Here is a 27184-nt window from a genome sequence, read left to right as displayed (position 1 = left end):
CGCAGTGGAAGAGCCCACAATCACCAAGAGCAAAAAAGGCGCAGCATGCCCAGTGTTTTTTCAACATGAAGGGGATTTTTCACCATGAATTTGTTCCTCGTAACACACTGGTCAACTCTGACTTTACTGTGATGTTCTGAGACACTTGAGAGAAAATGTGAGACAAAAAAGACTGGAACTTTGGTTGGCTCCTTCATCATGACAATGCACCTGGCCACACGTCCCTGAAAGCCACAGAGTTTGTGACTAACAACATGGTTATAATTTCCCCATTCTCTGTACTTGCCAGACTTAGCCCCCCTGTGATTTCACTTTGTTTCTCAAATTGAAAATGAAAATGAGACGACATTCTGAAACAGTGTCTGACATCCAAAGGGAACTGCAAGCAGTACTCAACAGCATTAAGGAAAATGAAATCCACGGTGATTTTGAAGTGTGGAAAAAACGATGGAATCGCTGTATATGTTCCCAAGGAGACTATTTTGAAGGAGATGGAAGCCTAAATTGAGCAAGTTAAGGCAGCATTTCTTTTTTGACCTAGTCCAAGAACTTTCCGATAGCAACTCGTATTCACTTTGTTGGTGACTCTATATTTTAAAAGGCACCCTTATTTAATATGGCTTAAAATAATATATTATGCATAACATACATTTCATTCTTCTTTACCGTTTTGGTTCAATACATTTTTCACTCTAGTAAATATTTGCAAGTCATACTCAATACAAATGCAGGAATGCATGCAGTTTTCATGTAAGGTGTCCATTACTGCTGTCCGACTTAAACTGAAAGTTGAATGCAATGATAAATTTGTTGTAAAGCTACAAAATATCAAACATAACAAAAATACATTCAGTGGTTCCTGTGTTTTTTACACAGGGAGAGGCAGACAGACATGGTGAAGCTAAGGGAAGCATTTCTGAAGCTTTGCTGTGAACAGGCCAACGGTTTCCTTGAAAGCATCTCATTTCAGACCACTCCCATATGTAACATGATGACAATACCAGACATGTTAGACAGCTTACAATGTCAAAAGGTGAGACCTTCAGACGTGTTCACCCTCACTGAAAATCATCAGTGTGTGCTCCTAACACAGCCTGGTTATTTGTCCAGGTGTTAAAGGTTTCTTGTGTTTGATGTACCATACCTCATAGTCTATTTTTGGTCGGTTGAGAGCCACATTGATGGTGTATGTGGAGGAGTCATGGTGTGGTCTCAGCGATGGTTGCTCTTCTGGTCTGTAGCGCACCACAAAGTTCATAAATGCTCGAGGGGGCTGGAACATGTTATAGAACGTCTCACTTCTGATATTTCTAAATTAATTATGGCAACAACACTCTCTGCCTCAAGGACAGTCTTATTAAAGTTTCCCCTTAGCCTAAGCACAACACCGTGCGGAGATGAAGCTCCAGAACCATTCTTGCCCCTGTCAGGCTTTGACTTCTGGCTGATGATCCCACATGTAGTCATCACTTTGGAATGAGACCTTGATCACAGTAAGAATATTTGTATATTTCTGTCAGTAACATGGGACCCTCTAGCCACTGCCATCTGTACGTGTGAAGAAGAGAAAAAAGAAAGAAGAATAAGAAAGCACCAGCAACTTTCCTGTCTGCTTCCTATTTCTGACTGCAGACTTAACAGAAAACACCAAAAAATGTTATGAAATCTACTTGGTTCATGGTAATTACTTACTGCTGTGTATTGCAGAATTTTTGGGTCCAAGTCAAATCCTCATTGAACCTCTTTATGTACATGAGTAAATTTGATTTTTTTAATTTGAGTCTTATTCATTCCTTACAGCTGTAGCTACTGTATATTGAGATATTAACAAGAAAAGCAACCTTATCTTGGATGGAGCATGGGCAGGCCTGTTTGCTAATATTAAAAAAAGAAACGGTAATGAGCAATTTGTCAGTATAAAGATAACCAGTTACCTGAAGACAAGAGTACAACCAGCTCACAAAATGCTGTGCATATGAAATACAGTCCCAAACAATGGACAGTGTCCCACACAGTACTGCCATAACAGCATCTGTTGTGTGTACAGTAATGATGCTTGTTGTTGTCATAATAAGTATATATCGAAAGGTGGAACAGAAATATTACAGTGCATACATGGCCATTTTACTCTAATGAATATGTCAGAAGCCAATGCACTGTTCCACAGAACCTGCACACTTACAGTCCCTCTTATCAGACAAGACTTCAATGTCAGTTCAGCGCAGAAGTCCAGCATTTCAGAGACCTTCTCTGTTTCCATCATCATAGATCTCCAAAGATGGAAGGAGAAATCTCTGAAACATTGGACATCTGCTCTGAATTCATACTGATGTTCAGCTGTGAAGATGTTCTCAGATTATATTGCACTGCAATCTGCAGCCTCTGCCACATAGGAACAGGGTACCGCAGTGAATATAAAGCACAGAAGGTATGACACAACAGACATACACATGTTGCAGTGCAGTACTTTGTATTCAGAAGGGTCCAGTTTTATTCTGTGATTTCTTTCATGCTTTCCAAGCAAGTGGTTTGCCACTTCATTTCAAATCCACACCACATAAGCCAATGTACAAGAGAGAAACTAAAGCTTATCTTACTGAACTGTGACACCAGTATCAAAATGAGTACTGACTGTGCGAGACACATGCAAGCAAGGTGCAACACCAGGCTATACAACTGTTCCAGCCTCTAGGTCTACCAACACCTCTTCTTCCTTGCTGACAGGAATTCAAAAACAGTTTTTGTAATTTGAGGCATGGCATTCTGCCTGCACATAAATCTAGTTTGTCCCATTCAATAATGAAATGTAGATCTTTAACATCACTGTCATGACTGTAAAAGTTCCATGGTAATGGCATTTCAACCGGGCCAACACTGTCCTTGAAAACAGTATTCTAGAATTAGAATAAGTTTCACCTCTTGACTATCTCAGATCTCACTTCAGGTATGATGAAGCATGTGAACATCGATTAATATGTCCAGCCATGATCAACAAGAAAAGAAACACAAATCAGATATTTATTAAAAAGTTATAACAGAAAATTCTTTGTGTTCTTTTCACTTTGTGATGAGCAGCTAGCCCATGTTAGGTGGGTCCCTTGTCACCACGGCACTGTGCGTCCACAGGTTGCGGATGGAGGAGATGCCATCCAGGTATGGAGGGTAGCTGCGAATACTTTGAATAAGCTGTTGCGGACAGCTGACAAGGCGTGGTCCTCCAGCTTGGAGGTTGGGTGTGGGGCTAACAACTACTCACCATAAAAAAATAAGCTTGTTACAAAAATGTTCAAGAAGCCTTGGACCTGGATGGATTCTGCTGATAAACGACCTAAGTGCTTTAAGTCCAGAACCTTTTGTCTTTTCTTCTGCTGCCCAAAAAAAAACATAAAAACTACAATATACAAAACTATAATTTTGCCTGTGGTTCTATATGTATGTGAAACTTGGTCTCTAACATTAAGGGAGAAACAGGCTGAGGGTGTTTAGGAGAATATTTGGACCAAAGAGAAATGAAGTGACAGGAGGTTGGAGAAAACTGCATAATGAGGAGCTCCATAACTTGTACTCTTCTCCAAGTATAATTAGAATGATCAAGTCAAGGAGGATGAGATGAGCAGGACATGTAGGACGAAAGGGGGAAAAGAGGAATGCATATAGGATACTGGTGGAAAAGCTAGAAGGAAAGAGAACACTGGGAAGACCAAGGCGTAGGTGGGTAGACAATATTAAAATAGATCTTAGAGAGACAGAATGGGATGGTATGGACTAGACAGATTTGGTTCAGGATAGAGACTAGTGGAGGGCTCTTGTGAACATGGTGATGAACTTTTGGGTTCATAAAATCCTGGCAAGTTCCTGAGTAGCTGCACAATTGGCGGTTTCTTAAGAAGGGGTCAGCTCCATGAGTGAGTGATGAGTAACTAGCAGAGCCCATTAGAATCTACTGGCAGCCATTTGTTCACCCTTCAGTCAAACAATATATGTACACTGTAGACGACCATTATGTAATACTGTCCACTAACTCTACCTTACTTCTCTCATACGCACTTCAAAGGACAGGCCCAGTGATAAAGCCCCAGTCCCTCATTACACCCAAAAGCCAAAGACACGGCCAGTCTCTGGAATGTCATACACACCTACGATATGGAACCTTTAGAGACACACAAAACACTACATAAGGAGTACATACAAACAACACACATTCTGGCCCAAAGCACATGTACAGCACCCTATCCCCTCCCACCCATCACCAATGCTGCATCATCAAACAGTGTCTTACACCAACGTAACCAATAAACACTCTCTCTTGCAGTGGTCCCACAAACTCCTCCAGAAAGTAGTCCCATTGTTCCTTGAGTCCCACTTGTTTCATGTGGATGTCCCGTGTTGGCACTGCTTCATACCCCCCCTCGATACGGTCATCCTGGCGGGCAAGCCCCACAAATTAGTCTTAAACGTAAAGATACCCTTGGAAACATCCATCTTGTACCCACATCACAATCAGTCAACTCCAGCACAAGTTTATTTCTCCCCAGAGCTAAACTTCATTACTGAGTCTGGCCCGAACCAAGGACAGCCAGTCACACACCTCACATGAGTTTAGAAAATCAACAGAATCATGATGACTGACGGGAAATCTGAAATGTTCCAATTCTTGGAATACAAGACCAAAATACATGTATTTTCCATGCATTCTTTGGTCATAATGTCCATTTACTGTAGCTACACATCTGCTACTGACCAGTACCAGTACTATATCCGCTTGTATCTTGTTAAACACTGACCGCACTGTAATACATTTCAAACAGCATCTTAAAGACACATATTCTTGACATATTTCTGTCATTTTTAGAGGTCATACTGGACTATTCTGAACAAAATTAAATTTGACATGATAACCTTCAGTGTAAACTTTCAACACAGAAATCCATCAAGCACTGTTATGCAGTAGTTTACAGAGCACCCCCCGCTCATGCACTTTGTGCTCTACAGTTTTACAGCCTGGTCAGGCTAGTCACAGAGCATCCAATTGTATGTGGGACAAGACAGGGTTCCCTGAAGGGGGGAACATACATCATGGAAGTATCCGGTGAACACCAACTCCTGCAGTGGTCGTACATACAGACGCAACACCTCCAACCAGTGAGCCTCCAATCCAACCTGCTTCATGTGGATATCACGGGTTGGCACATTCTCATAACCACCGTCGAGCCGTGGATCCTGTGAACATTGGCTCACAGACACTAGTCCTAACAATACAGCAGTTCTGGCTTCTACAACAATCACCTTGTTATGTCTTGAATGAAACACTTGAAAATCTAAAAAGATACTCATTCCTTAAAATGAATGAACAAAAATTAAATTCTATTACATAATAAACCAATACCATGGTACAGAAGCTTATTTTACAGCTGGCAGTTACTCAGCTGCTCAATAAATTCTCTACCTTTATGTAACACAAAAGTTCTCCTTCCTGTATTCACAAACATCCACACTGCACATAAGTGTCATGAGATGGTTCAATCCACTCTATCTTTTCACTCTTATTATTCTAAGCTCCATTTTCATACCATGCTGTCCCATCTGCACCCACCTGTGCTCCACTGACCTCCCTTCAGGGTTTTCATCCAAAGTCCGTATCTGTTTCTCATCTCTCACATAAAAAACTCTGTGGTCTGTAGTTCGCAAGCAAACTCACATGCCTGCTACATATCCTCCCCATGTAACCCTCCTACATTTAATAACCATAACAATATAGACTGCAGAGTACCAACTATGAAGCTTCTAATTATCCAACATTCTCTCTCCTCCTCATGTCCAGATGTGCTCATCAGCGCCCTGTTCTTGAACACTGCCAATCTAAACATACGTAGGCTGTTGACACAAATGCTCATCTTTCTCACCTTGTTGGTGCCATCCGACCACTGGCCATAATGTTCCATGATTTCAATGAACTCCTTGCAGAAGCGGGGATTCACCACAGGAAACCAATACACATCTGGACATGGCTGCCAACATACACAATACAGACATATACAACTTCCTAAATCTTACACTTTGCACATAGGTTCTTGGTCAATTTACCAACACTCTATCAACTGAACTTCGCAGCATTAAACAACAGACATTTAAGTGAGAAGTGATGAGGAGCAGTTGTTACTTTGCCCAAAGGGAATGAGGAACTCAGGGAAGTCAGTCACTAGTCTAACATTCAAAGTCTCTGTTTAGAAGCAGCTACTGTAAGTTGCTTTCTGAGAAAAAAAAGTAACACAGGAAAATATATTGTACTAAATTCTGAATGGGCAGGTCAACTTGATATGACTCATGTAAGAAACTCAAAATACAGCCTTATTCATGAAATCTGGTGTGAAGACAAAACTTAATGGAATAAAATCGAGGATCTGCAGAGTCCTTCTTTCCCGTGACAAATTGTGGTAATGTTGATGTCTCCTGGGTTATAACCAGAAGTACCCATTGCTTTCCGTGTCACTATCACAGTATATAGCAGCTAGAACTTTAAAACGGGAATAATATTCCAATTAACAAACCATAAAGAGACTGGGGGTGAGCATTTCAATTGCATCCAAAAACTCTACTGCTGTATTTGTGCATCACTTTACAGCCATGGTTGCCATATGTATTGGTAAGAATATGGAGTAAATTTCATATCCTCCAGTGCTGTCTATTAGGTATGCAGTAGAAAAACAGGAAACAGAAACGTTACACTTTCATGCACATGCTACATGTCAAAAGGTCATGAGTTTGATTCCTGATGAGGTCACTGGATTTTTCAATTGACCTAATCCTTCCAGCCGCACTACAGCCCTGGGGTTGACTCAGTCTCACTGATGCATGTGCGTGTGCACACACTCTCTCTCTTTCTATATATATATATATATATATATATATATATAACAGAAATGAGTACCAGGAATCTTCCTGTGGGTAAAGGGCAGCTGCCACATAAGACTGACAACCTCACCTCCATCTGAGAGCCGAGTCTCCAGAAAATGCACAACCCTGTAGGCCTGTTACAGCAACAGCTTTACTTTTTACTACATAAAACATTCCCAGTTTGTACAGTAGTGTTCACTTACATGCGATGCACATGACCAACTGGGTGAAATGAAACACTTACATAAAAAGAAAACAAATGCAAAGAAAGGGTGGAAAATATGAATGGATGAAATCAAATATATATGGGTTACAATAATTACAGCGCTGGAAATAACGTGAAGGAAGGAGACTCAAATGGGGAGTCCCTGAAAATGGAAAACCTCAAAGAGAAGGCCATCCTACAGTTCGGACAGGTAAGACGCTGGCCTTTCACCAAGAAATGTGGGTCTGATTCCAAGGCAGTAAATGAGTGACTCTTAGATCTGAAGTTCTCACAGCAGGGGTTCTGGGATGTGACACTGGTCAATCCTGGTTACAGGTCCCAGCCGGGATCCGTGAGCATATTTTTGTTCTTTCCAAGACTCTTGAGTGTTTTGAAGTGGGGCCTATTCTTTGATGAGATGAGGGATCTGACTACCACTCATCACTCCCCTCTACTGGGGGTGAGGCACTGTGTAATCTGGCAGAAAACGACCAATAGACTGGAGTAATACAGTTCTTCCAATTTTCAGTTCAAAGAGTAACCCAAGTAAACAGAATGAACAAGCCTGCTGGGCTTACTCCTCCTCAGTCTTTACGATCGAGGCACTGCGCTCACCCCCCCACAATGTCAGCGAAATTAGGCCAGACTACATAGCAGCATGACCCATAAGAGAATACTCTTTGTGTGGGACAGGTGGTGTGTGGTGCAGAAATATTCCTAGTATTTCAGTTTCCATTGGCTGTCCTTGCTTCAGCCGTACTCATCTGAGGCATAATGTACCCTCACTTGGAGCCAGCCCCCTTGTTGGACTTACCTGTGCGATGGTGTTATTGGGGTTGAAGTTCTCAGTATAATTCTCGTGTAGGTACCGCTGTTCCCAGTCCCACCGGTTGTCGAGGAGCTGGTAGATTTCGCTGTTTACACGACTTGTGTCAAAGTTGTCTGCATTCACCAGGTGACCGAAGTCCACACGATTAGTGACATACATGAAAACATCCTGCAACGCACAATGTGTGTCACTGTAACATGCAAGGTATTATAGAACCCAGAAGTTCATTACCATCATCACAAAAGGACACCACTGGACCATGTCCTGTGAAATAAATCCAGGTCACATCCTAGCAACCTGTTTAAAAAAAAAAAAGTAAAGTAAAGTTATCCCTGTAACAGGCCATGATGGCCCACAGGGTTGTGAGACGTTGAGGGTCCCACATTATCTAGACAATCGACTCAAAGATGTCGGTAAGGCTGTCAGCCTTACTCGCCGTCCGCACTTTACTCCCCAGGAAAATTATTTAATTAATTCCTGGTACTCATTTCTGTTAAGAGGCTGAGACGACCCCAGGGCCATAGTGTGGCTGGAAGGATTAGGTCAATTGAAAAAATCCAATGACCTCATCGGGACTTGAACCCGCGACAATACAGTATTACTCTCATATCTATGCCCAGGTCTCCAAAGTGGTATCTTCCCTTTAAAGTTTTAACAACATAAATTTATTATGCATTTCTTGCTTTTTCCTACATGCTACATGTCCAGTCCCTCCCAATATTTCTGACTTATTGTTCCACTGACATTTTGTGAAGAGTACAAATTATGAGGCTTCTCATTATATAAATTTCTGCATCATTCGATCATTTCCTCCCTCTCAAGTCCAGATGTTCCCCTTTAGCACTTCACCCTCATGCACACTCAGTCTATGTTCTTCTCACAGGATGACAAAGTTTCACACATGCATACAGAAAAACAGAAGATTAAGTTTTATTCTGAGACACATACATAGCAAACAGCACTGCAGGAAAAAATTTAACACACTGTATCCTCCAATTTGACTGTCGCTACTCACCTTCTCTCTCATGTTGGTGCAGAACGCCATGTCAGCATCCAGCTGGTTGTACATATACGATGGCTTCAGCTCAGGGTGCCTGATAAGTGCTCCTTTTATCAGGTAGCAACTGTTCACATATGGCACATTCCACACACCACTGAACACAAAGCACAACTCATGACAGCTACACAAAAATCCAACCTGTCACTCAGGCAGTCATATGAAGTCTGACAATAAAGTTCGCGAACTCGCCACCATGTGCTTGCCCTAGCAGTAGTGGACAGAAACCTCAGTATGGTTTGATGACGTTGGCATATTAGCGTTTCACAGCGGTGTTCTTGTTGATCTATGGCATTCCCTTTCTGAGTGGTGTCTATTATTGTCTGAGTGTGTTTTGATGTGCTGTCGCAAGAATGTTAGAACGAACATTAAATTTCTTGTTAAAATTGGCAAGAGCAGAAGCAAAATCAGAGAGATGTTAGTGCAAATTTATGGGTATAATGCTATGAAGAAAACAGCAGTTTACAAGTGGGTGACACGTATTTGTAAGGGAAGAGAAAGTGTCATTGATGAAGAGAGATCAGGACGGCCAGCAACAAGCAGAATTGAAGAAAACATTGCAAAACTTCGTCAAATTGTGTGTGAAAATCATCGGCAGACTGTCAGAAGCATAGCAGAGCAAAGAAACGTCGACAGAGAAACAGTTAAGTAAACCTTAACTGAAGATCTTGACATTAAGGTGTGTGCAAAAATGGTCCCAAAGGAGCTCACTGAAGAACAGTGTCTGTGAGGGAGTTTTCAGCTAGTAAACAAATAACTGTGCTGGAACACCCTCCCTATTCACCAGCTCTAGCCCCCACTGACTTTTTTCTGTTTTTGAAGATAAAATACTGAAAGGAAGGCATTTTGATGACACCGATGACATCAGGAGTCATACGACAGCAGTTCTGAAGGCCATTCCACAAAACCAGTTCCAAAATTGTTCTGAAGGGTGAACTAGGCACTGGCATCATTGCATAGCTTCCCAATGGGAGTACTCTGAAGGCGGCCACAGTGAGGTAAGTAGCACTTTTACTGCAATGAGTTCGCAAAACTTTATTGTCAGACCACATACGCATCCTACTTCTCTGCCTCACACACTGCATGATCACAGTGACTCACAAGTCGTCCCCAGCTGAACTCACAAAGCCTAATTTCCTATTTCACATATTTTTAATCCCACAGATATATTATTATAATTGCTGTTATTTTGTTTTTTCTTTAAGTTACAGTACGTATTGATTCTGCCTACGTTAACCTTGTTGGATGTAACTTCAAAAGTCTGGCAACTGATGATATTTCATAGGCAACCTTACAAACAATATTCATACATAATGTATATCAGTATGTTTGTAATCTATTTCAATAGCATAATTCAGAAGTCTAGCTATACTGGTTCACTAGTTATCAGCATCAAACGAAAAGCTGAAGATGCTCTCACAGCAGCTTTGTTGACAAATGAGGAAACAGACAAACAGGCAGCATAGTGATCTCATGATGTACTTTAATTCTTTAAGAAAGGAAGTAGGCCAAGAATGAAATAACCCTATTTTCCAGGAGAGTGTTTGGTTATGTTTCCCTGTGAACACAAAATGTTTATAAATTCAAACTGACAAATGTATTCACAATGTTAAGAATTGTTATGTTTGTGAAAAATGGTAAACAGAAGCCATTTCTGATCTTTGCACACATCAGATGAAGTATCTTTAAAAATGTATGGCCTATTCTGACCAGTATCAATGGAAGATACAGGTTATGTACAAACAAAAGAAGACAAAGAAGATAAGGGGAAAACAAGAACACGACTACTCTACAGATATTAAACATCAAATATACTACATTTTGACTGACATATGGAAGCTACTGGGAAAAGAAAACTGCAAAGATACTTCCACAGCAAGGGCAAGAATAAAGACGGTAAAGGATTAACCATCAAAGTAAACAATTTTCCTTTGCCCTTATTTGACATGTTGCTATAGTGCACATGCTAACATATTTATATTTCCAATAAAAATGTGGCACATACACAACTGATACTTCCCAGTAACAGCCACCAGAATGTGATGGCTTCTTGCCCCAAAAATTAAACCTTCCTATCAAAGAGTCAACTTGACTCTTGAAGCCACAGTTGTCGGCACAGTGAACACATGATTGTCACCACCCTGTCCAGTCACCAGTCCACTGAGACCTGTTATGGATACTACAGTGGTAGTGGGTATGAACGTTGCTATCTCTTGGGTAGGATGCTGCATAGTTTGACAGACAGGCACCTATATATCAAACTGCATACAATCATATTCCACAAGCCCAGAATGTATTACACACATAATACATTTGCCAGTGTAGGGAGAAATAGCAATTAAAAAAAAAAAGATAGGCAAATATACTAATGTATTACCTGATGATGGCCAGAAAGGGCCAAAACATGTAATGTGTGTGTATGTATGTGTATATATATATATATATATAGTGTAGTTATACACACTATGTACTGGATTTTCCAACTGACCTAATTCTTCCAGCCTTACTATGGCCCTGGGGTCGACTCAGCCTCAAACAGTGTGTAAGACTGAAACCTCACTACCACCAGTGAGCCGACTGTCTACAAAATGTGGGAGCCTCAATGTCTCACAACCCTATGGGCCTCCACGGCCTGCTACAGGGATAACTTCACTTTTTTTTCTTGCCATTGTGGTGACTGAACATGATATTTTTGACAAAGTTCACAGTTCTTATGTTCATGTATTTTTCTCCTTCAAATGATGTATATTTCTCATAATGCTATGTTCTGTCTGGACTAACAGTTTCTCTGGTTGTAACTGAATGGTGCAGCCAGTCTGGAGGGACCCAAGATAATAAGCAAAGCCCCAGTCTCCTTCATACTGAAGCATGAGGGGCTGCTAATTGATGCCAATTTTCCACTCAATAAAATGATGGTAAAGCAATCTGACATCCTAACATTACTGGCAGTTGTTTCTTATATAATGTGACAGCAACAAGGGCTCAAGCACCATCTCTCTCTATACCACCCCACTGATTGCTGACCCTGTGCCTTGGAAGTGTACGTGGCTATGGAGGTATTCTGAGCCTCCATAATGCATCGAGCTTCACACTAGTGTCCAAAGGTTAGGTACAACACGTTTCATTAACGCACAATTTTCCTCCTCCCTACATACACATGAAGTCTACCTAGTCTATAGCAAAACAACTGATCTGTTTTAACTTAAGCTGTTACTGTACACGTGGAGACCCAGCGACACACACAAGAACAGGAACTGGGCACATTGCAGATGTCTGATTGTTCAGCAGCAAAACACTGAACATAAACACACTGGGGTTCCACTACTGCATTTGCAACATGCTTCATACGTTCTCAGTGACAAGGTAGGCAGAAATCAGTGAATAAATAAATAAATACAAGATTCAGACCTTCAGTGTAAATAAAAGTAAAACTAAACACGGAAACATTATTCATACAGTTGACTCTGCAACAATGTACCTACATGCTGCATCAACTACTAGAGTCAGCATGGGCTGAGATATGGCAATTATAATACATAGTGAACTGGAGGGACAAGAGAGGAACCAGGAACCAGTTGTGGACTGCACTCTGCTTAAGGTGTCCTGCTGAGCCATACTCCACCCATGAGCTGATGCAGAGGTGACTGACAGCAATCATTCAATTGACTCACTGGACAACGCAATAAGAACTAGAGCCAAAAAGAGACTGGACACAGCCACAGTAACATGACAGTTTACGGTAAGCAGGAGTGACAAGATGGGACGCACGCTGCTGCTAGGGGTGCTGATAGGTTGCCTCCTCTGTGTGGACATGGTCACAGCGGCCCGTGGAGGCAGAGGGGGGGGCAAGGGTCGTGGCACCGGTCGTAAGGGATACGGTTCCAGGATGCCCGTCCTGATCCAGCATCGCAACCCTGCAAGCGCAAGCTACTACAACCACAAAGGCGTAAGTACATGCACCACATGAAGACAAACCAAGCCAAATCTCACTCAAACACAGAGTGTTCCTCAATGGTACAGACAGTACACTGCACATTCTGTCAAACGCTTATGTATTCTGCCAAATACGTGCCACAAAGAAGAATGCTGTAGACCTTTAGGTCTATTTATTACACTATATATCCACATTTTCAAGATAATTTTTTTTAAACTGATGCCTGTAACTTGAGCTTCAAGTAATGGTTATAGTGAAGTGGCCTCAAATATGCCCAGCTACTTTACTTCGAAGCACTCCACTACCACAAAGAGTTCTCCCCTTTCAGACATACCCCCACATAGTCCGATAAAAGTAAACCAGTGTTTTGGAGGAACATATGGCCTCAAAGTCCAGGGTCAAAAAAGTAAGCCCAGTAAAAACAGGTTCAACCCTGACAATGGAGGTGACATATTCTTCCAAAGCGTTGGTTGACTTTTACTGGACTATGTGGTCCTACGTCCCAGACAACAGAATTCTTCATAGCCACTGCTGTGAGAACCTTAATACTATCCAGTCAGCTCCTACACTTCACTGTCCCGACAGTAACGCAGAGCCAGCATGCATCGTACAGTTCAATCCTTCATCTTTCTCAAAACCAAATTTCTCCCTAATTACTTTCTTTTTAGACACTTGCAATTTACATGTTTCATGGGCACACAAGGCAAGTGGCAAAATTACTGTTTCGTAGATTCTAGTCTTAGGCATTTTGGCCAACAGACTGCATGACAGCAGTTCTTGAGCAGAATAAAAACAAGAACTTTAATTTCATCATGAACCTCATTTGTTTGTTGGATCTGATGATCTCACTGGTGACAATGAAGAGCACTACCTTCTGAGATGTGAAGCAGTACAGAATAGTTGAAGCTCACCAGTGTTTTGATGGAACGCACTGCACGGAGCCAGCGGAACATAATGCACAGAGATGAAACATCATTTCTGCCAGACAGTGTTACATCCCAGAAGACAATACTTTTGAACCTCATTTCCATGTGTTAGGGTTGTTACCAGATAATTAGAATTTTAAACATGCTCAAATAATTTATTAAATGTAATTCTATTATGGTTCCACCTTCTCCACATAATGTAATGTTGGTGTCCTGACAACTACACAACCAGCCTCATCCTTGACACCAACTCAACAATGTCATCTAAAGAGGAGACAGTAAATCAGCTGTACTGCGTTCTTTGCAGGGGGCCAAGATTGTCAACTCATCACACTTTGAGCTCGACTACATGCTCGGCCGCAAGATAACGTTCTTCTGCATGGCCCAGGGGCAACCCCGTCCACATATTACATGGTTTAAGGAAGGGATTGAGCTGTATGCTCACCAATTCTTCCAGGCAAGCGATGTCAATAACAAATCAAAGTTTTTTATCTAACAACACAAATTATTACACACATCTGCTATGCTCACAGTAATTATATTTCACATTATCATTTACTGCTTAAATTTATTTTAGTGTCAACATACGTCTAATGGAGTCCAACTGCACAGCCAATGCAAAAGCTGCTGATTTCATATAACATATTACTTATTCAACAGTAATAAATTAGTCACCTTCTATTAATTAATTCGTTCAATAGCCAGTTAATGAAAATGGTGAAGTCCGTTAACCCCTCTCCCCTTAGGAATCACACTGCTACAATACAGCTGAAGAAGAAGAACTCTTTCCATCCACTTTTGTCATACTTTTAGCATCTCCTCAATATATATTTCTTAGTTCACTTAACGTGTTCTCAATTACTATGTTATACAGCACTGAGTGTAGATAAACTGGTGAGGCCATGGAAGGAAACACAGCTGGCTACATTCTCCTGGACAGACAAGCAGATCATTTAAAATCTCAGACAGCAAAGTCAACCTCCTAAATTAAACAGGAAACCTAAAAATAACAGAGCAACATACATTTCCCTCCCCAGTAGAACTTATAAGTTATTATGACCTAATATTGTGGTGACCTGGGGTGTGGTACCATGTACAGGGTTAGATAGCTAGCAACATTCCAGAGGAACATACCGCTTCCGTCAGGGTAAAGAATCTTCCACCCTGAAGTTGGAATAACTTATATTCTTGTTTTCAGTCTATAATGCAACAATATTAATTTAACAACATTGTTGCATCATAGATGGAAAAGAAGACTATAAGTTATACCTCAATGCAACAGGATGCTGAAATATAATATTCTGAAGCTGAAAGTAACAGGTTATAAGGCCATGAGAACCTTGTCACAGATTGAACTCTTCTCCCAGGTACACGAGTGGACAATAGGAGATGACACGCTGAAGTCTAAGATGGAGATTGACCCTACAGCACAGAAAGATGCAGGATACTACGAGTGTCAGGCAGACAACAAATATGCCATAGACCGCAGAGGATTTCGCACAGACTATGTCACGTACACATACTGACACTGTGGCATCTCAGAGTATGGAGCATTCCTCCACTTGTTTCTCCAACCCCTGCACCTTCCATGAACATCACTAACTTACTGCATGAGGCAAAGTCCTTCCTTAGAAGCCACTGCTCCATCTGATGGTCAAGAAATCCCCTGCCTTTACGGGACCCAAAGATTCATTACTGTGTTCACAAGAGTCTGACACTGGACCTATTCTGAACCAGACCAACTGAGTTGTCATCCTGACACCCTATTTCCTTAAGATCTATCTTAATATTATCCCGCAACATATACCTTCGTCTTCCATATGGGTTCTTCCCATCAGGTTCTCAAACCGAAATTGTGTTGTATACATTTCTAATATCTTTATGTTGCATGCCCTGCCCATCTCATCCCCCTCCTTAACATGACTCCCTAATAATTAATGTTCAGCAAAAATAACAAATTATGAAACTACTTATTTTGTACTTTCTTCCATCATCCTGTTACCGCCTCCCCTTTGCATCAAAATGTTCCCCACTAAATCTTATTCTGTTAGCATGAGCAACAAATTTTGCCATCCATATAAAACAACAGGTGAAATTAGTTTTGTATATTTTAATGGTTATGTTTTTATACAGGAGATAAGAAAATAAAAGATTCTGGATTGAAACATAGCATACATTTCCTTAATTTAATCCGCTCCTAGTTTCTTCAAGATCTGCTACCACCACTCCCAAACATCATTACCTCTGTCACATTTTTAAGGAATTCCATATATTTATATAATTGTACACATTCCTCCCTGTTCTGTCAAATTTTGTTGTTTCCATTCACTTCCTTGTCAAGTACCCCTCCCCTTTGCCACCATCATTTCACTGTTCTTGTACTATCAGCACGGTGAACTCATGGACATGACGACACAGGTCACAGGGGCAGAAAGGAAACACAAAATGTCAGATAAGCTGTTCAAACGCCCAAATTTTTGGGAAGGGAAAAGCTAAGGATGACATGAAACTGCCCAGCATGTGGCTTTGGGGCTGATGCCACTGTCACAGTTGGTCCCACCTGCTCAGTACTACTCCAGCAGCAACCATTCCTGTCTTCCCCACAGCTCTTAACCTTACACCCTTCATCTTGCCTTCTCAACCCCCCAAAATGATGACATTTCTGACTTTTATATATCCTGGTGCTGGTCAGTACAGAAAAGCTACTGTTAACCACTACAGCATAGAAAAGACTACAAATATTAGTCTTCTGTGATGTGACACCTTGTAGTCTGGCAGATCATTACCAGTGTCTGTAAGGAACCGTCCACCTCTATCCTCAGGATATAAAAGTGGGCTGTGTGCACCAAAGCTGCACAGATATAGGGACAGGGTGGCACAGGAGCAGGGCCATGAATAAATCAATAAGAGCAAAGAGGACAGTGCACACAGCACTGGCCCTTCAAAGGGCATCACATCCCAGAAGATGGTCAGATTCACCATGGCCACTGCTGTGAGAGCCTCAAATTACAAGACCACCTGAAAGTGAAGATACAGGACAACCTGTTGCTTATATCACACTGCAACCGGAAATGTACGGTGAGATCCCACTAGGCATACTGCTTCACGTAACACTGATCCGTTTAGAAATGATCAAAGAAACCTGACAGATGTTGCAAATCTAAACACACCTTCATCTTTACGTCTGCTGTCTGTCACTCCGCTCTCAGTTCAGAGAGTTTACAATATCCCTCAACCACAATGTCTGAAGGATTTAGTTCCGCTGATGCAGTGATGTCACAGTGAACGTAAACATGTAAACACTAAGAAGAGTGCAAATCAAATGCAAGAGTCATCAGGGTATTAAACTTATCTCAGAATATCTCTGAAGCAGAGAGCCAAATAAGGAGATGTTCTCTTTTATTCATCTGTAATATAAAGAACAGAACAAATTAAAGTTTAAAGTTTAATCATTTCATTAAAAAAAGTGGGAATAAGGATTCAAACTGCTTCCAAAAACTCTACTGAAATACTTGCATGTCACTTTCACAGCAATGGATACCAAACATAAAGGTAAGAGTACAGAGAAAATTTCATAGTACCTTCACGTATTTTATATTCCGTTTGTGGTAAAAACGAGGAAAGTCACATTTTCATGCATATTACATTCATTAGCCTAAGTCAGCCAGCTCATACGCTGTAAAACTGAGATATAAGTTTAGCCCCCATCTGGGCTCTGGTGTCAGTTCATATCACACCTGCACTCTCAAAATTTCTACATACATCTCACATTTCACACTCCAAATTTCCTGTTCACTTCGGTCTTCTAACAACCTCTTGATCCTTACATCCATATGCATCCCCAAAACAATCTCTTAGCTCTATGACAATGTACATCACTGCTAATACAAAGTCTGCTTGTGGCTCCTACCTTTAAACATTCAAGTTCTATACTTAACAAATCTCTTTTCCAAAGATCCATTTTAATATTATCCTATCCCATTGTCAAAATTACAGACTCTATGTTTTTTTCCTGAAGAAGGTGAAGGTTACAAAGCAAGCAACTAAATTCCCTACTGACATGGAACTCAATGTAAATCACCATGTTCCAAAAGCCACTGGCTGAACCTTATACTGAGCCAGTTCAATCTAATTTACATTTATACAAACCAGCTCTGACCTCATTGAGGCTAATTTTCATATCATCCTATCTATACCAAGGTCTCGTAAGTGTTCCCTTCCATGTTATGACACCGTGTGGCCTGGAAAATGGGTACCAACATTTTGAAAGAACATGCAGACCTGAAGATGGAAACAGTGTGCTCCTCTGAAACATTGGTACCCACCTACCCCAGAGACCACAACAGGAATCTTCAGTATCATGAAAACATCAAACTGCATGTGTCTCTTCCCAGGAGCCTCCCCCAAGAAAAGTGGCACTGAACATTGCAATGAAACGACTAAGTGACCCTGCTTCATATGCGAGAAGTCATAGGCTCAACTCCAGGCACAGAGGCTACCTATCCTGACCAAGCCTGTCTGCAGTTCTGGGGCCACACCCACTTCCAACCATAAGTTACAACTAATCTCCCATCTAACACGACAAAGCCCAAGAAACACAAATCCCATTAACTGCCACAATACTACAGAGATACAAGTCAGACAGACAGATCCATTCAGTTGGTTCCCTGTGGAAAAGGAAGGACTTCATTAAGCCAATGGTGAGAGTGTGGTGACCCTCATGCATATTAAGCACAGACAGAGCAACGGCTACACACAGCAGGAGGAGACCTACATCGGAGACTTGCACAAGCCAACCATTAACTGTAAGTATTAAGTAGGGGCCTTGTGATTTTGAAATACTGACATTGGAGAGAGGACATTTGTACAAAACTCTGTGCGCTCTCACTGCCAGATTTCTGTTGCAACTGGGTTTTTGTATATGAAATGAATGCACATACAGCTGGTTGTGTCCATACGGCCACATGCTTCCGTATCAGAACTGCTGGATGGATTTCAATTAAATCTGGTCTGGACATTGTGCCATGGGATGCTACTGCCATGACTTTTTTCTGTGGGGGGAAGGGGGGAATATGTAAGACAACAAAATGGCAACGGCAGGATTTTCGTTCAATGGCAGTAACTAAGAAACCACTGCAGTAAGGAATGTGAAATGTAACACAGAGAGAGATCATACAAATGCCAACACATTCTGTATTTACTGTTCTTCCTGAGTACAGAATTAAAGACAAGGCACCAATGCAAATCTTTGATGTTATAAGCATCAACTTCAGCAGGGAGCAGGATAAACATTATACCCAAAGCTGTAGGCATACTTCATATTGTTCCTACATTCACGAAAACTATTTGTAACAGCTAGGAGCATTCGGAATGGAAAGGTGCAAATGAAGTGTGCAGGAACTCCATGCATTCTGGTGCAGAACTTCACTTTTTGAACTGCAACGCTTACACAGCAGGGTGATCAATGGAAAGAGCCAGTTGCGGCCCATTTTAACAAACTGTCCCCGAATTTTTCTGAGGGACTGAAGGAAAGAAAAATGAACGTAGTTCAGAATATTCAATTTCACGGCCAAGAATCAAATCATATAAAGCAAGCATGCCATCTGCTACACAATGATTATGATGCCCATTATGGTCTCTGACTGTTCTTGTCTCCAAGAATTCTACAAATGCCACTTTCTTGTCTGTTCTGTTTCTTACTGTAGGCCTAATACAGAATACACAAAGATGCTATGACGAGTACTCCATACACTTGCCACTCTGTACGGCAGTCAAGTGATGTGCGATTACTGCAACTGAAATCCTCATTCCAAATCTTCTTTTCACTACATGTGACAATTTCACTTCTTACGCCATTATCCCTTCTTTAAAATTTTACTTACTATATATTGTGATAGTGACCAGGAAGGCAAAAATATCCTACTTCTGCCTGCAGGACAACGTTTATGGGCAAATCCACTTTTCTCAAACTGCAGTAGATACCCAGCTGCCTGCACAAATTATGCAGGCTATCTGAACACACCACCACACCCTTCCTGTTACTGTACTGTGCTATGTTGCAAAAAAGATTATTCTGGGTTATCCACGTTTACAAATACTTAATTCTCTTCCAGGGCTGAACCAACAATGAGAGTCAGGAATGTGAAAGGGATGCTGCTAGTGATCTTGCTGCTCAGCCTCGGAGCGCAGGGACGCAGGGGCAGGGGTCGAAGCAGGCCAAAGAGCAGGATGCAGATCGGTCTTCCGATAACGGGGAAGTATCGGGACCAAGATTCCGACCAGTATTACAACAACAGTGATGTGAGTAGCTGACACACTGGAATGCCATAGCATTGTAGTATCTGTCTGAGAGCAACCGGACACTGGCACACACAACAAGTGGAGACTTTCTGCCTGCAGGGAGCCAAGATTTTGCTGGCATCTCACTTTGACTATGAATACATGTTGGGCCACAAGATAGTGTTTGTCTGCGTGGCTAAGGGCACCCCTCGGCCTCACATCACCTGGTTCAAAGACAGCATTGAGCTTTATGCACACTCCAACCTACATGTGAGTATGCCATACAGACAGCCTTTAAATCACAGAAACTAACTTCCAAATTGATGTTCTTTCAAGACCGGAAGTTCTTACATTGTGAATTTGACAACTGTGGTCTCCTGGGATGTGATGCCTTGTAGTCTGGTAGGTGCCATGAAAATGGAGGAAACAGATTTCTCCAGAACACAGCTATCTACTTACCAGATTACATGGCATCACTTCCAGAAGATCATGTTCTTTCCTGGAAGGAGTCAAGGTTTCACGGATCACTTCATTCTTCTGAACTCTCTATCAGTTCCTACAAACGAATGACTGTGATCTATGCAAATCAAAGCTGCACTGGCTAAACCATACTGAAGCACTGTATGAGCTCCCTTTACTTTCACTGATGTCACATGACATTTAGCACTTTCATATTCTGACATAACATTCCCATATGGATCCAGTGTCACAAACCTCCTATCAACAAGTTAACAAATTTACCACCTCATTGTGATGATCCGCTGAATGTTCATCTTTGTTCGTCACAGTCCTTGATATGTCTTCTACTGGTACTGGGGTTCCCAACTTCTGTACAACTTAATTTATATCTGGTAACAATAAAGTTGTAAATAAATGACAGGGAAGAAAAACTGCTTTGGCAGAGGCTGGAGAAGAAGAGGGCAATTGCAATCGCAACAGATATCAGTGAATTTATCATGGTCCTCCTCAGTCCCTTCTAAAGAGTGTCATTTTCTTCCAGTATTCTTCCTGTTGTGAGGCACATGGCAGCATGGCTGCTTGAGGCACTATTATGCTACAAGCAGGAAGGTCGTGGGTTCAATTCCTGATGAGGACATTGGATTTTTCAATTGACCTAATCTTTCCAGCCGCAGTATGGCTTTGGGGTCGACTCAGCCTCTAACAGAAATGAGTACCATGGATCATCCTGGGGGTACAGAGCAGTCAGCACATAAGGCTGACAACCTCACTGCTGTCAGTGAGTGGACTGTCTAGAATATGTGGGAGCCTCAACATCTCACAACCGTATGGGCCTCCACGGCCTGTGGCAGGGGCAACTTCTTTTGCCTATTTACCCTTCCTGTCTCATTATGCATTTCCCCTGCTCAACTCCACATCAACCCTGCAGCTGATTAGATAGGTGGGGCAGAGTTTTCCTTCAGCAGTTGACAATCATCAAAATACACAACTGGTTCCTATTTCCTGCTGTGGACCCAACAGAGAAAATCCGAAGATATTATGAAATTCACTCCCTACTCTTTCCAATATGTACCTCAGCCAAGGTTGTTAAAGCGATGCGCAAGTGTTGCGCTAGTCTTTTGATGCAAGTTACATCCTCATTTTCAACCTTTTCCTTAATTACACAAACTATCTTAGATTTCCCAATTTGATGTTACCCTAGTTTAAATTTTAGCTACTATGTATTGTGATGTTGATAAGAAAAGCAACTACTATACCCTCTGTACTAACACTTCATCATTATCAGTACAGAATCCTGTGAATTCACATGCTCATGCTCCACGTTTTCAACATTATTCCACCCTTCTGCCTCTTCCCAAAGTGATCTCCCTATCTCGACCTTCCTGACTGCATCCCTGCAACAAATTATATTTTCTAGAGGCCAATGTACTATTGCAATCGTAATTGCAGGTCCATGAATGGAAAATCAAGCCAGACAAAGTTAAGTCAAAGCTCGAGATCGACCCGGCTGCACAGATGGATGCAGGACTGTACGAGTGTACTGCAGACAACAAGTATTCTGTTGATCGGCGAAGTTTCAAGACAGACTTCAGCATTGCCTTCGACTGACTCTTCCCCCCTCTGCCCCACCTGCACACATCCACACCATTTCCTTGTCTCACATATATTTCAAGTTAGGGTTTTAAAGCTCAACTGTAAATCACATTTAAGAGTAACAAATGACTGTCGTGTTCTTCAAGACTGCAAAATATCAATTTGCAAAGATAACCTGCCACTGGGCCAATTCAATCCATTCCACACAATCAAAACAGGTTACTTAAAATCGATATTTAATATTACTTTCTGGTATCCAGTAACAGGATATTTAAACCAGACTTCCTCACAAAAATTGTGTTGGTGTATTCAACTGCACAGAATTGTGTAGAATGTTACAATAGTCATGAATTCAGAAGATCTGGAAGGAAGTTATCATGGCCCAGTTTGAGGCACTATTCCTGCCTCTGCCAAGAGGGACTGAGGAAGATAATGAAAATCCACAGTTAAGGTAGCCAGTTTTGAGGCCATGATATGAACCACACAGCTCCTGACACCACAATGTTTGGTAGAGTTTTCCTGCTTCCTGTAGAGCCCACTGTATAACTGCAGCTTCAGAGAGTGAACACTTCCCCTCCCGTCTTCACAATCCGCTGTGTAATGCAGGCTCCAGGTTAAACTGGCAGCCTTCAGGTGTTCAAGTCACTGCCTAACTTCCTAGCTTACAATTCTATTTAATACAATTAAGCACACAACCAAATGTCACAATCTATGAGCATGAAATAAATGATGTCTACAGACAACCACCTAGTTGCATATACTGACCCCTTGTCTTGGCATCCAAACTCAAATCATAATTTTTCTGTGGAAGCCTACTATTATAAACTTCACATATTAACCACCGCATTATGTTTGCATGCAGTCTTGTATCATCCAAAATCTCTTCTAGTATATATGGACAAATACCGTCTTAAGTGCAACAATTTTATTGTAGTTTTTACTTCTTTTTCCTCCTCCACACTACATGTTTCGGCCCTAAATGGCCATCATCAGGTGTGTATCACTCACGTAGCTGTTACACTGCTCGTTAAAATTTAAAATCACCAGTCTTTCTAATTGTATAAAATCTTTGTTAATCTACACGCGTCGATTTGATTTTTAAATTAGCACTTTTTAAAACTTTAATTCAAGTTAAAATGTCTATAAGATCTCCGTTCTCTTTCTTTTTCAAATTTTTTAATTAAAATTTTTCAGGGTACATGCCCTATATCTACGGTGCTGCAGCGGCCACTTCTTGTTTTTATCGCTGTTCATGTGTTGTTCAGTGTAGGCGCTCTCTGTGTGTGTCGCTGCTTATCTTTAATACGTGTGCTCTTCTAGTAGTTTGAATACTGGAATAACAGAAGACAGGGATTTTATATTTTCACGTATGAAAGTGCCTACTTTGTTACGTGATCAAATTAATTTGTAAGAATGAATTTCAAAATACAAAGGCTGGAAAAGGGTTCATCCTATTCATTCCATCCTGATGAACTTCTTCAACACATTCACATGCAGGTTTCTTTTGACTCAGGATGAATCTGAGCTTACGATTGCTTGGTTCTGCTCCTACCAAACTTGGAACTTTTGTTATGAAACAACAGGAACAGCCATTATCCACACCTGCTACAGCCATGACACTGCAAACAAAGTTTCAGACTCTTGCTACTGATGCAAAATGCTTTCAACCTGGAATTACGTGAAAATGGCGCTTTATATTCTCCTCCTCCTTTTTGCTTACACATTTCCACTTTACACACAGGTCACCTCTCCTCCTGCTCCTCCTCAACTTCCCCCCCCCCAAATCTTCCTTCCCTCTTTGTGCTCTGTTCCAATCGCAATCTCAGTCCTCTTCTCAGGCATTTGTTTTCCTCTTAGTGTCACATACAAAATCATCTCTGAAACTCCATTTCAAATCATTCTTATACAGTGCCTGCAACATCTTACTCTATTATTTACTGATTTATCTTCCAAAGTATTTATCTTTACACTCTCCCAAAAATGTTGACATTCCTTTGGCTTGCTACACATGCTCTGTCTTCCTCGTTATTTTGCCTGCACTTAAGTCTGACAGTTCTTTCAAGATGAGCAACGGAAAGTAGGGCTCAATTACATCTGTGATCATGTCCTCACAATCTTACCCTTAGATTTAAGAGCATTTACACAATATGATTAGCAAGGAGTGTGCATGGCTGGCTTCAATTCCCTCCTTCCTGGTCTCTCTTCCTATACTTCTTAAAATTACACTTTACCACCAGATGGCTCTAACATACACAGGCTATGATGCTACACGATTGCTATAACATTTCCTTCTTAAGTACAGTGGCAACTATACACATCACCTGCTTTAACATTTTGCCCACACAGTGTATTTACACATTACATCTGATTCTCAAAAAACAGCACTGACCACTTTTTGTTAATGGAGACATACTGTGTTTCTGTGTGGTAGAAAATTAATTCTTAAATATCAGGTAGACATTTCAACCATCAGTGAATTAAATAGAGTCTGTGTGTAGCATGTCAGTGGGTTCATTAGAAACTTTCCCTTCCAACACATTGACACAACCAAACAGACAGAGCTAAACTAAATTTAAGAAACAAGAAAAGCACTCACCGGCGGTCATTGTGGATGATTTCCATGTAATCCATAGATCTGGCATAGAAACCATCAGCTGTCAGTGCACCCCAGAAGTTAGACCAAGCCTTGTAAGGTCTCAAGAGCAGTGGCGCCACAACACTCCTGAAGAACAACAAGCAATTCACATTACATTCACTGCCCCTGAGGCAGGTTCTGATGATTCTATGTGGCTAACTTCCTACTGCACTACAAAACATTTTGTTTTCACCACTGTGTGAAGCACTGATGACTCAAAACAGACCTGATAATGACTTCAGCAATAAGTCATGAAGATTTTATGTTGGTACAGACATCTGAAATACATTTTTAATGTTCCAGGGTGAGGACTAATTTTAAACTATAACCAGTCATCACAATTTAGTCACTGTGAAAACAATACAGTGTTATCTAATGCAGCTTCAATAGTACTGATTCATGACAACTGGGAAATCTGTTGAGTTTCTGGCATAAAGTGAACATTAGACAAAAAGACATGCTCAACCATGCATCTGTGTACCAGCTGCAGCTTTCACACTATGAAATACAATTCAATTAAATTAATTTTATTTTGGTTTATATCTGTCTACTATGCGTTATGCTTAAACATGAATCCAGTGGTCTTCTGAAAAATGTCATACAAAGGCTTTGATATAAGACACAAAACATGGCCTGCATTATATTATTTGTTTAAAACACTTTTTCAATGTGGTGAACATCTGACAAACTAAAATGATGAATAATTTCTAACTCCGTGCACCAGGACATCTGCAGTGTGCGCAGCAGTGTTGCCATGCCTCAACTTGTGAACATGTGAGCTGGACAATGACACATTGTCTGAGTACCAAAAGCAGATGGTAACTTCCCCCACTTTGTGTACGAGCAGTGTAGCCTGCCTCCATTGCTTGAAGAAGTTTCGTTCAACCACTTTTTGTTGCTGTCCACCTTCAGTACTGTCAGACAGTATACAAAATAGCATAAAAAACATCTGGAAAATATCCGTACTCCAGTGGGAAATGCTTTCGGCCTCATTTTTAGTGTAGGAGATCAACAGACAGAAATAACTGCAGAAGATGCTTTACTCTGCCTCAACATGTACCTGACATAAGCAACACTTGGACTTCTGAGCAAATCTGGGTCACTCTCAGTAGAGACCCTCATCAACACAAAAAGCTTGCCATGTCCATCCTCTTCCCTAAATGATGATAATGGTGACATGGTGGGCAGAGTGGGAAATGAAGGTGCTTTTGTATTGGCTACATGTATACAAGCTTTAAGAGCAACAAGTACTGTGTGCACACACCTGTTCTGCTCGATGAGAAGGCGAAGGGCGTGAGGGTTATCCAAATGAGCATCGCTGTCCAGGTTCAGGTAGTATTCACACTCCACAGTCAAACAGTAGTTTCTGCAACATGAAGACTGGATCAGACCCCACACAGCAGTGTAGCACTAATCTACTCCATATGGCAGTGTTTAGGGTCATCAAATGGACGAGGCACATAGGGAGCAATAGAGGTTGTGAGGATAAATGTGAGTAAGATTATTTTTGTTCAGGATAGAATAAACCGTTCAGTTATAAACTTGCCGACTGTACTCACATGGCCAGGCTGCGGGCCTCAGACTCCTTCGTCTTATGACTTGGGTTGATCCTTTTGATGGTACGATACTCTTCGCCGTGCTGTGACAGGAAGTCCTCCACCAGCTCGGCGTGGAACTCTGCCTAGGGAAACAGCACGACATAGAACGAAAAGTTAACTTGATTCATCCTGGTCCATCACACTAGTAACTGCATATAAGATTTTTAACCACCGCCCAGGATGATTGATAAATGTTTCATTTTCACTTTTTCATCCTTTACATGTTTCAGTCAAAACGATCTCCAGAAGGAAAATGGTCATTTGACTGAAACATGTAAAGGATGAAAAAGTAAAAACACAACTTTTATCAATCATCCTGGGCAGTGGTTAAAAATCTTATATAGAATGTAAAGTGTGCTTACAGGGTGGAAATGGAAGGGCACTGCTTCACTACTTTTATGTGACTCAGCATGATCGCCACATCTCACATCTTCGGGGTGGGGGCTGCATGCATGAGTTTATGATATTTAATAGAGAAGTGTTACCGCTGTTTTCAATATTGTGCTATCTGTAGGATAAAAATGTTTTAATGGATAAGAGGGCACAAAGGAAAGTTATGAAAGGGATCAGGGACAGAAGGATGAAGATACAAAAGAAATGACACCTATCAAACCTCAAAGGGATTTTCCACTAGTCTATTTCAATGCTATAATCCTACCTAGATCTCCAAGTGAAATCTATTCATGTATAAAAAGATCTCTATGAGAAATACTTGTGTAAAAGAGGCGGGGGGAGGGGGGGGTAAAACTCTGTTCCGGTGAAATGACATACACTA

General features: G+C 41.2%; 3 protein-coding genes across 6 annotated transcripts in view; 2 read left to right on the top strand and 1 right to left on the bottom strand.

Annotated features, from left to right (window-relative positions):
* Positions 1–22919, top strand: part of LOC111862907 (immunoglobulin domain-containing protein oig-4) — a 125218-nt gene extending 102299 nt beyond the window's left edge. The window contains exons 1-4 of one of the 2 annotated variants that reach the window (XM_023848750.2): positions 17016–18650; positions 19959–20145; positions 20245–20394; positions 22033–22919. In XM_023848750.2, coding sequence (XP_023704518.1) covers positions 19972–20145; positions 20245–20394; positions 22033–22191 — 483 coding nt within the window. In that variant the 5' untranslated portion in view covers positions 17016–18650; positions 19959–19971 and the 3' untranslated portion in view covers positions 22192–22919. Of the gene's footprint in view, positions 1–17015; positions 18651–19958; positions 20146–20244; positions 20395–22032 lie in introns of those variants that run through there. The other variant, XM_033751036.1, reaches the window with a different exon arrangement.
* LOC111862895 (procollagen-lysine,2-oxoglutarate 5-dioxygenase 1) overlaps positions 1–27184 on the bottom strand; it is a 41196-nt gene that overhangs the window by 2589 nt on the left and 11423 nt on the right. For 2 of the 3 annotated variants that reach the window (XM_023848701.2, XM_023848718.1), the window contains 8 exons: positions 26371–26492; positions 26076–26177; positions 24773–24898; positions 8944–9082; positions 7914–8096; positions 5904–6008; positions 5074–5220; positions 1145–1273 (listed from right to left, as the gene is read on the bottom strand). In XM_023848701.2, coding sequence (XP_023704469.1) covers positions 1145–1273; positions 5074–5220; positions 5904–6008; positions 7914–8096; positions 8944–9082; positions 24773–24898; positions 26076–26177; positions 26371–26492 — 1053 coding nt within the window. Of the gene's footprint in view, positions 1–1144; positions 1274–4279; positions 4424–5073; positions 5221–5903; positions 6009–7913; positions 8097–8943; positions 9083–24772; positions 24899–26075; positions 26178–26370; positions 26493–27184 lie in introns of all 3 variants that reach the window. The other variant, XM_023848711.2, reaches the window with a different exon arrangement.
* LOC111862904 (immunoglobulin domain-containing protein oig-4) lies at positions 12428–16019 on the top strand. Its single transcript, XM_023848735.2, has 3 exons — positions 12428–12931; positions 14153–14302; positions 15213–16019. The coding sequence occupies exons 1-3, from the start codon at positions 12743–12745 to the stop codon at positions 15369–15371; spliced, it is 498 nt and encodes a 165-aa protein (XP_023704503.1). The 5' UTR covers positions 12428–12742; the 3' UTR covers positions 15372–16019.

This window comes from Cryptotermes secundus, unplaced genomic scaffold (genome assembly GCF_002891405.2).
Source record: "Cryptotermes secundus unplaced genomic scaffold, Csec_1.0 scaffold1274, whole genome shotgun sequence".
In the NCBI taxonomy this organism is placed as follows: domain Eukaryota; kingdom Metazoa; phylum Arthropoda; class Insecta; order Blattodea; family Kalotermitidae; genus Cryptotermes; species Cryptotermes secundus.
This window is presented reverse-complemented; position numbering and strand designations above follow the sequence as displayed.

Excerpts from the sequence above, each read along its gene's own strand:
- LOC111862904 (XM_023848735.2), top strand. The coding sequence starts at position 12,743 with ATGGGACGCACGCTGCTGCTAGGGGTGCTGATAGGTTGCCTCCTCTGT. Across the intron at positions 12,932-14,152 it reads GCTACTACAACCACAAAGGC|GGGGCCAAGATTGTCAACTC; the intron begins GTAAGTACATGC and ends CGTTCTTTGCAG. Across the intron at positions 14,303-15,212 it reads ATGCTCACCAATTCTTCCAG|GTACACGAGTGGACAATAGG; the intron begins GCAAGCGATGTC and ends CTCTTCTCCCAG.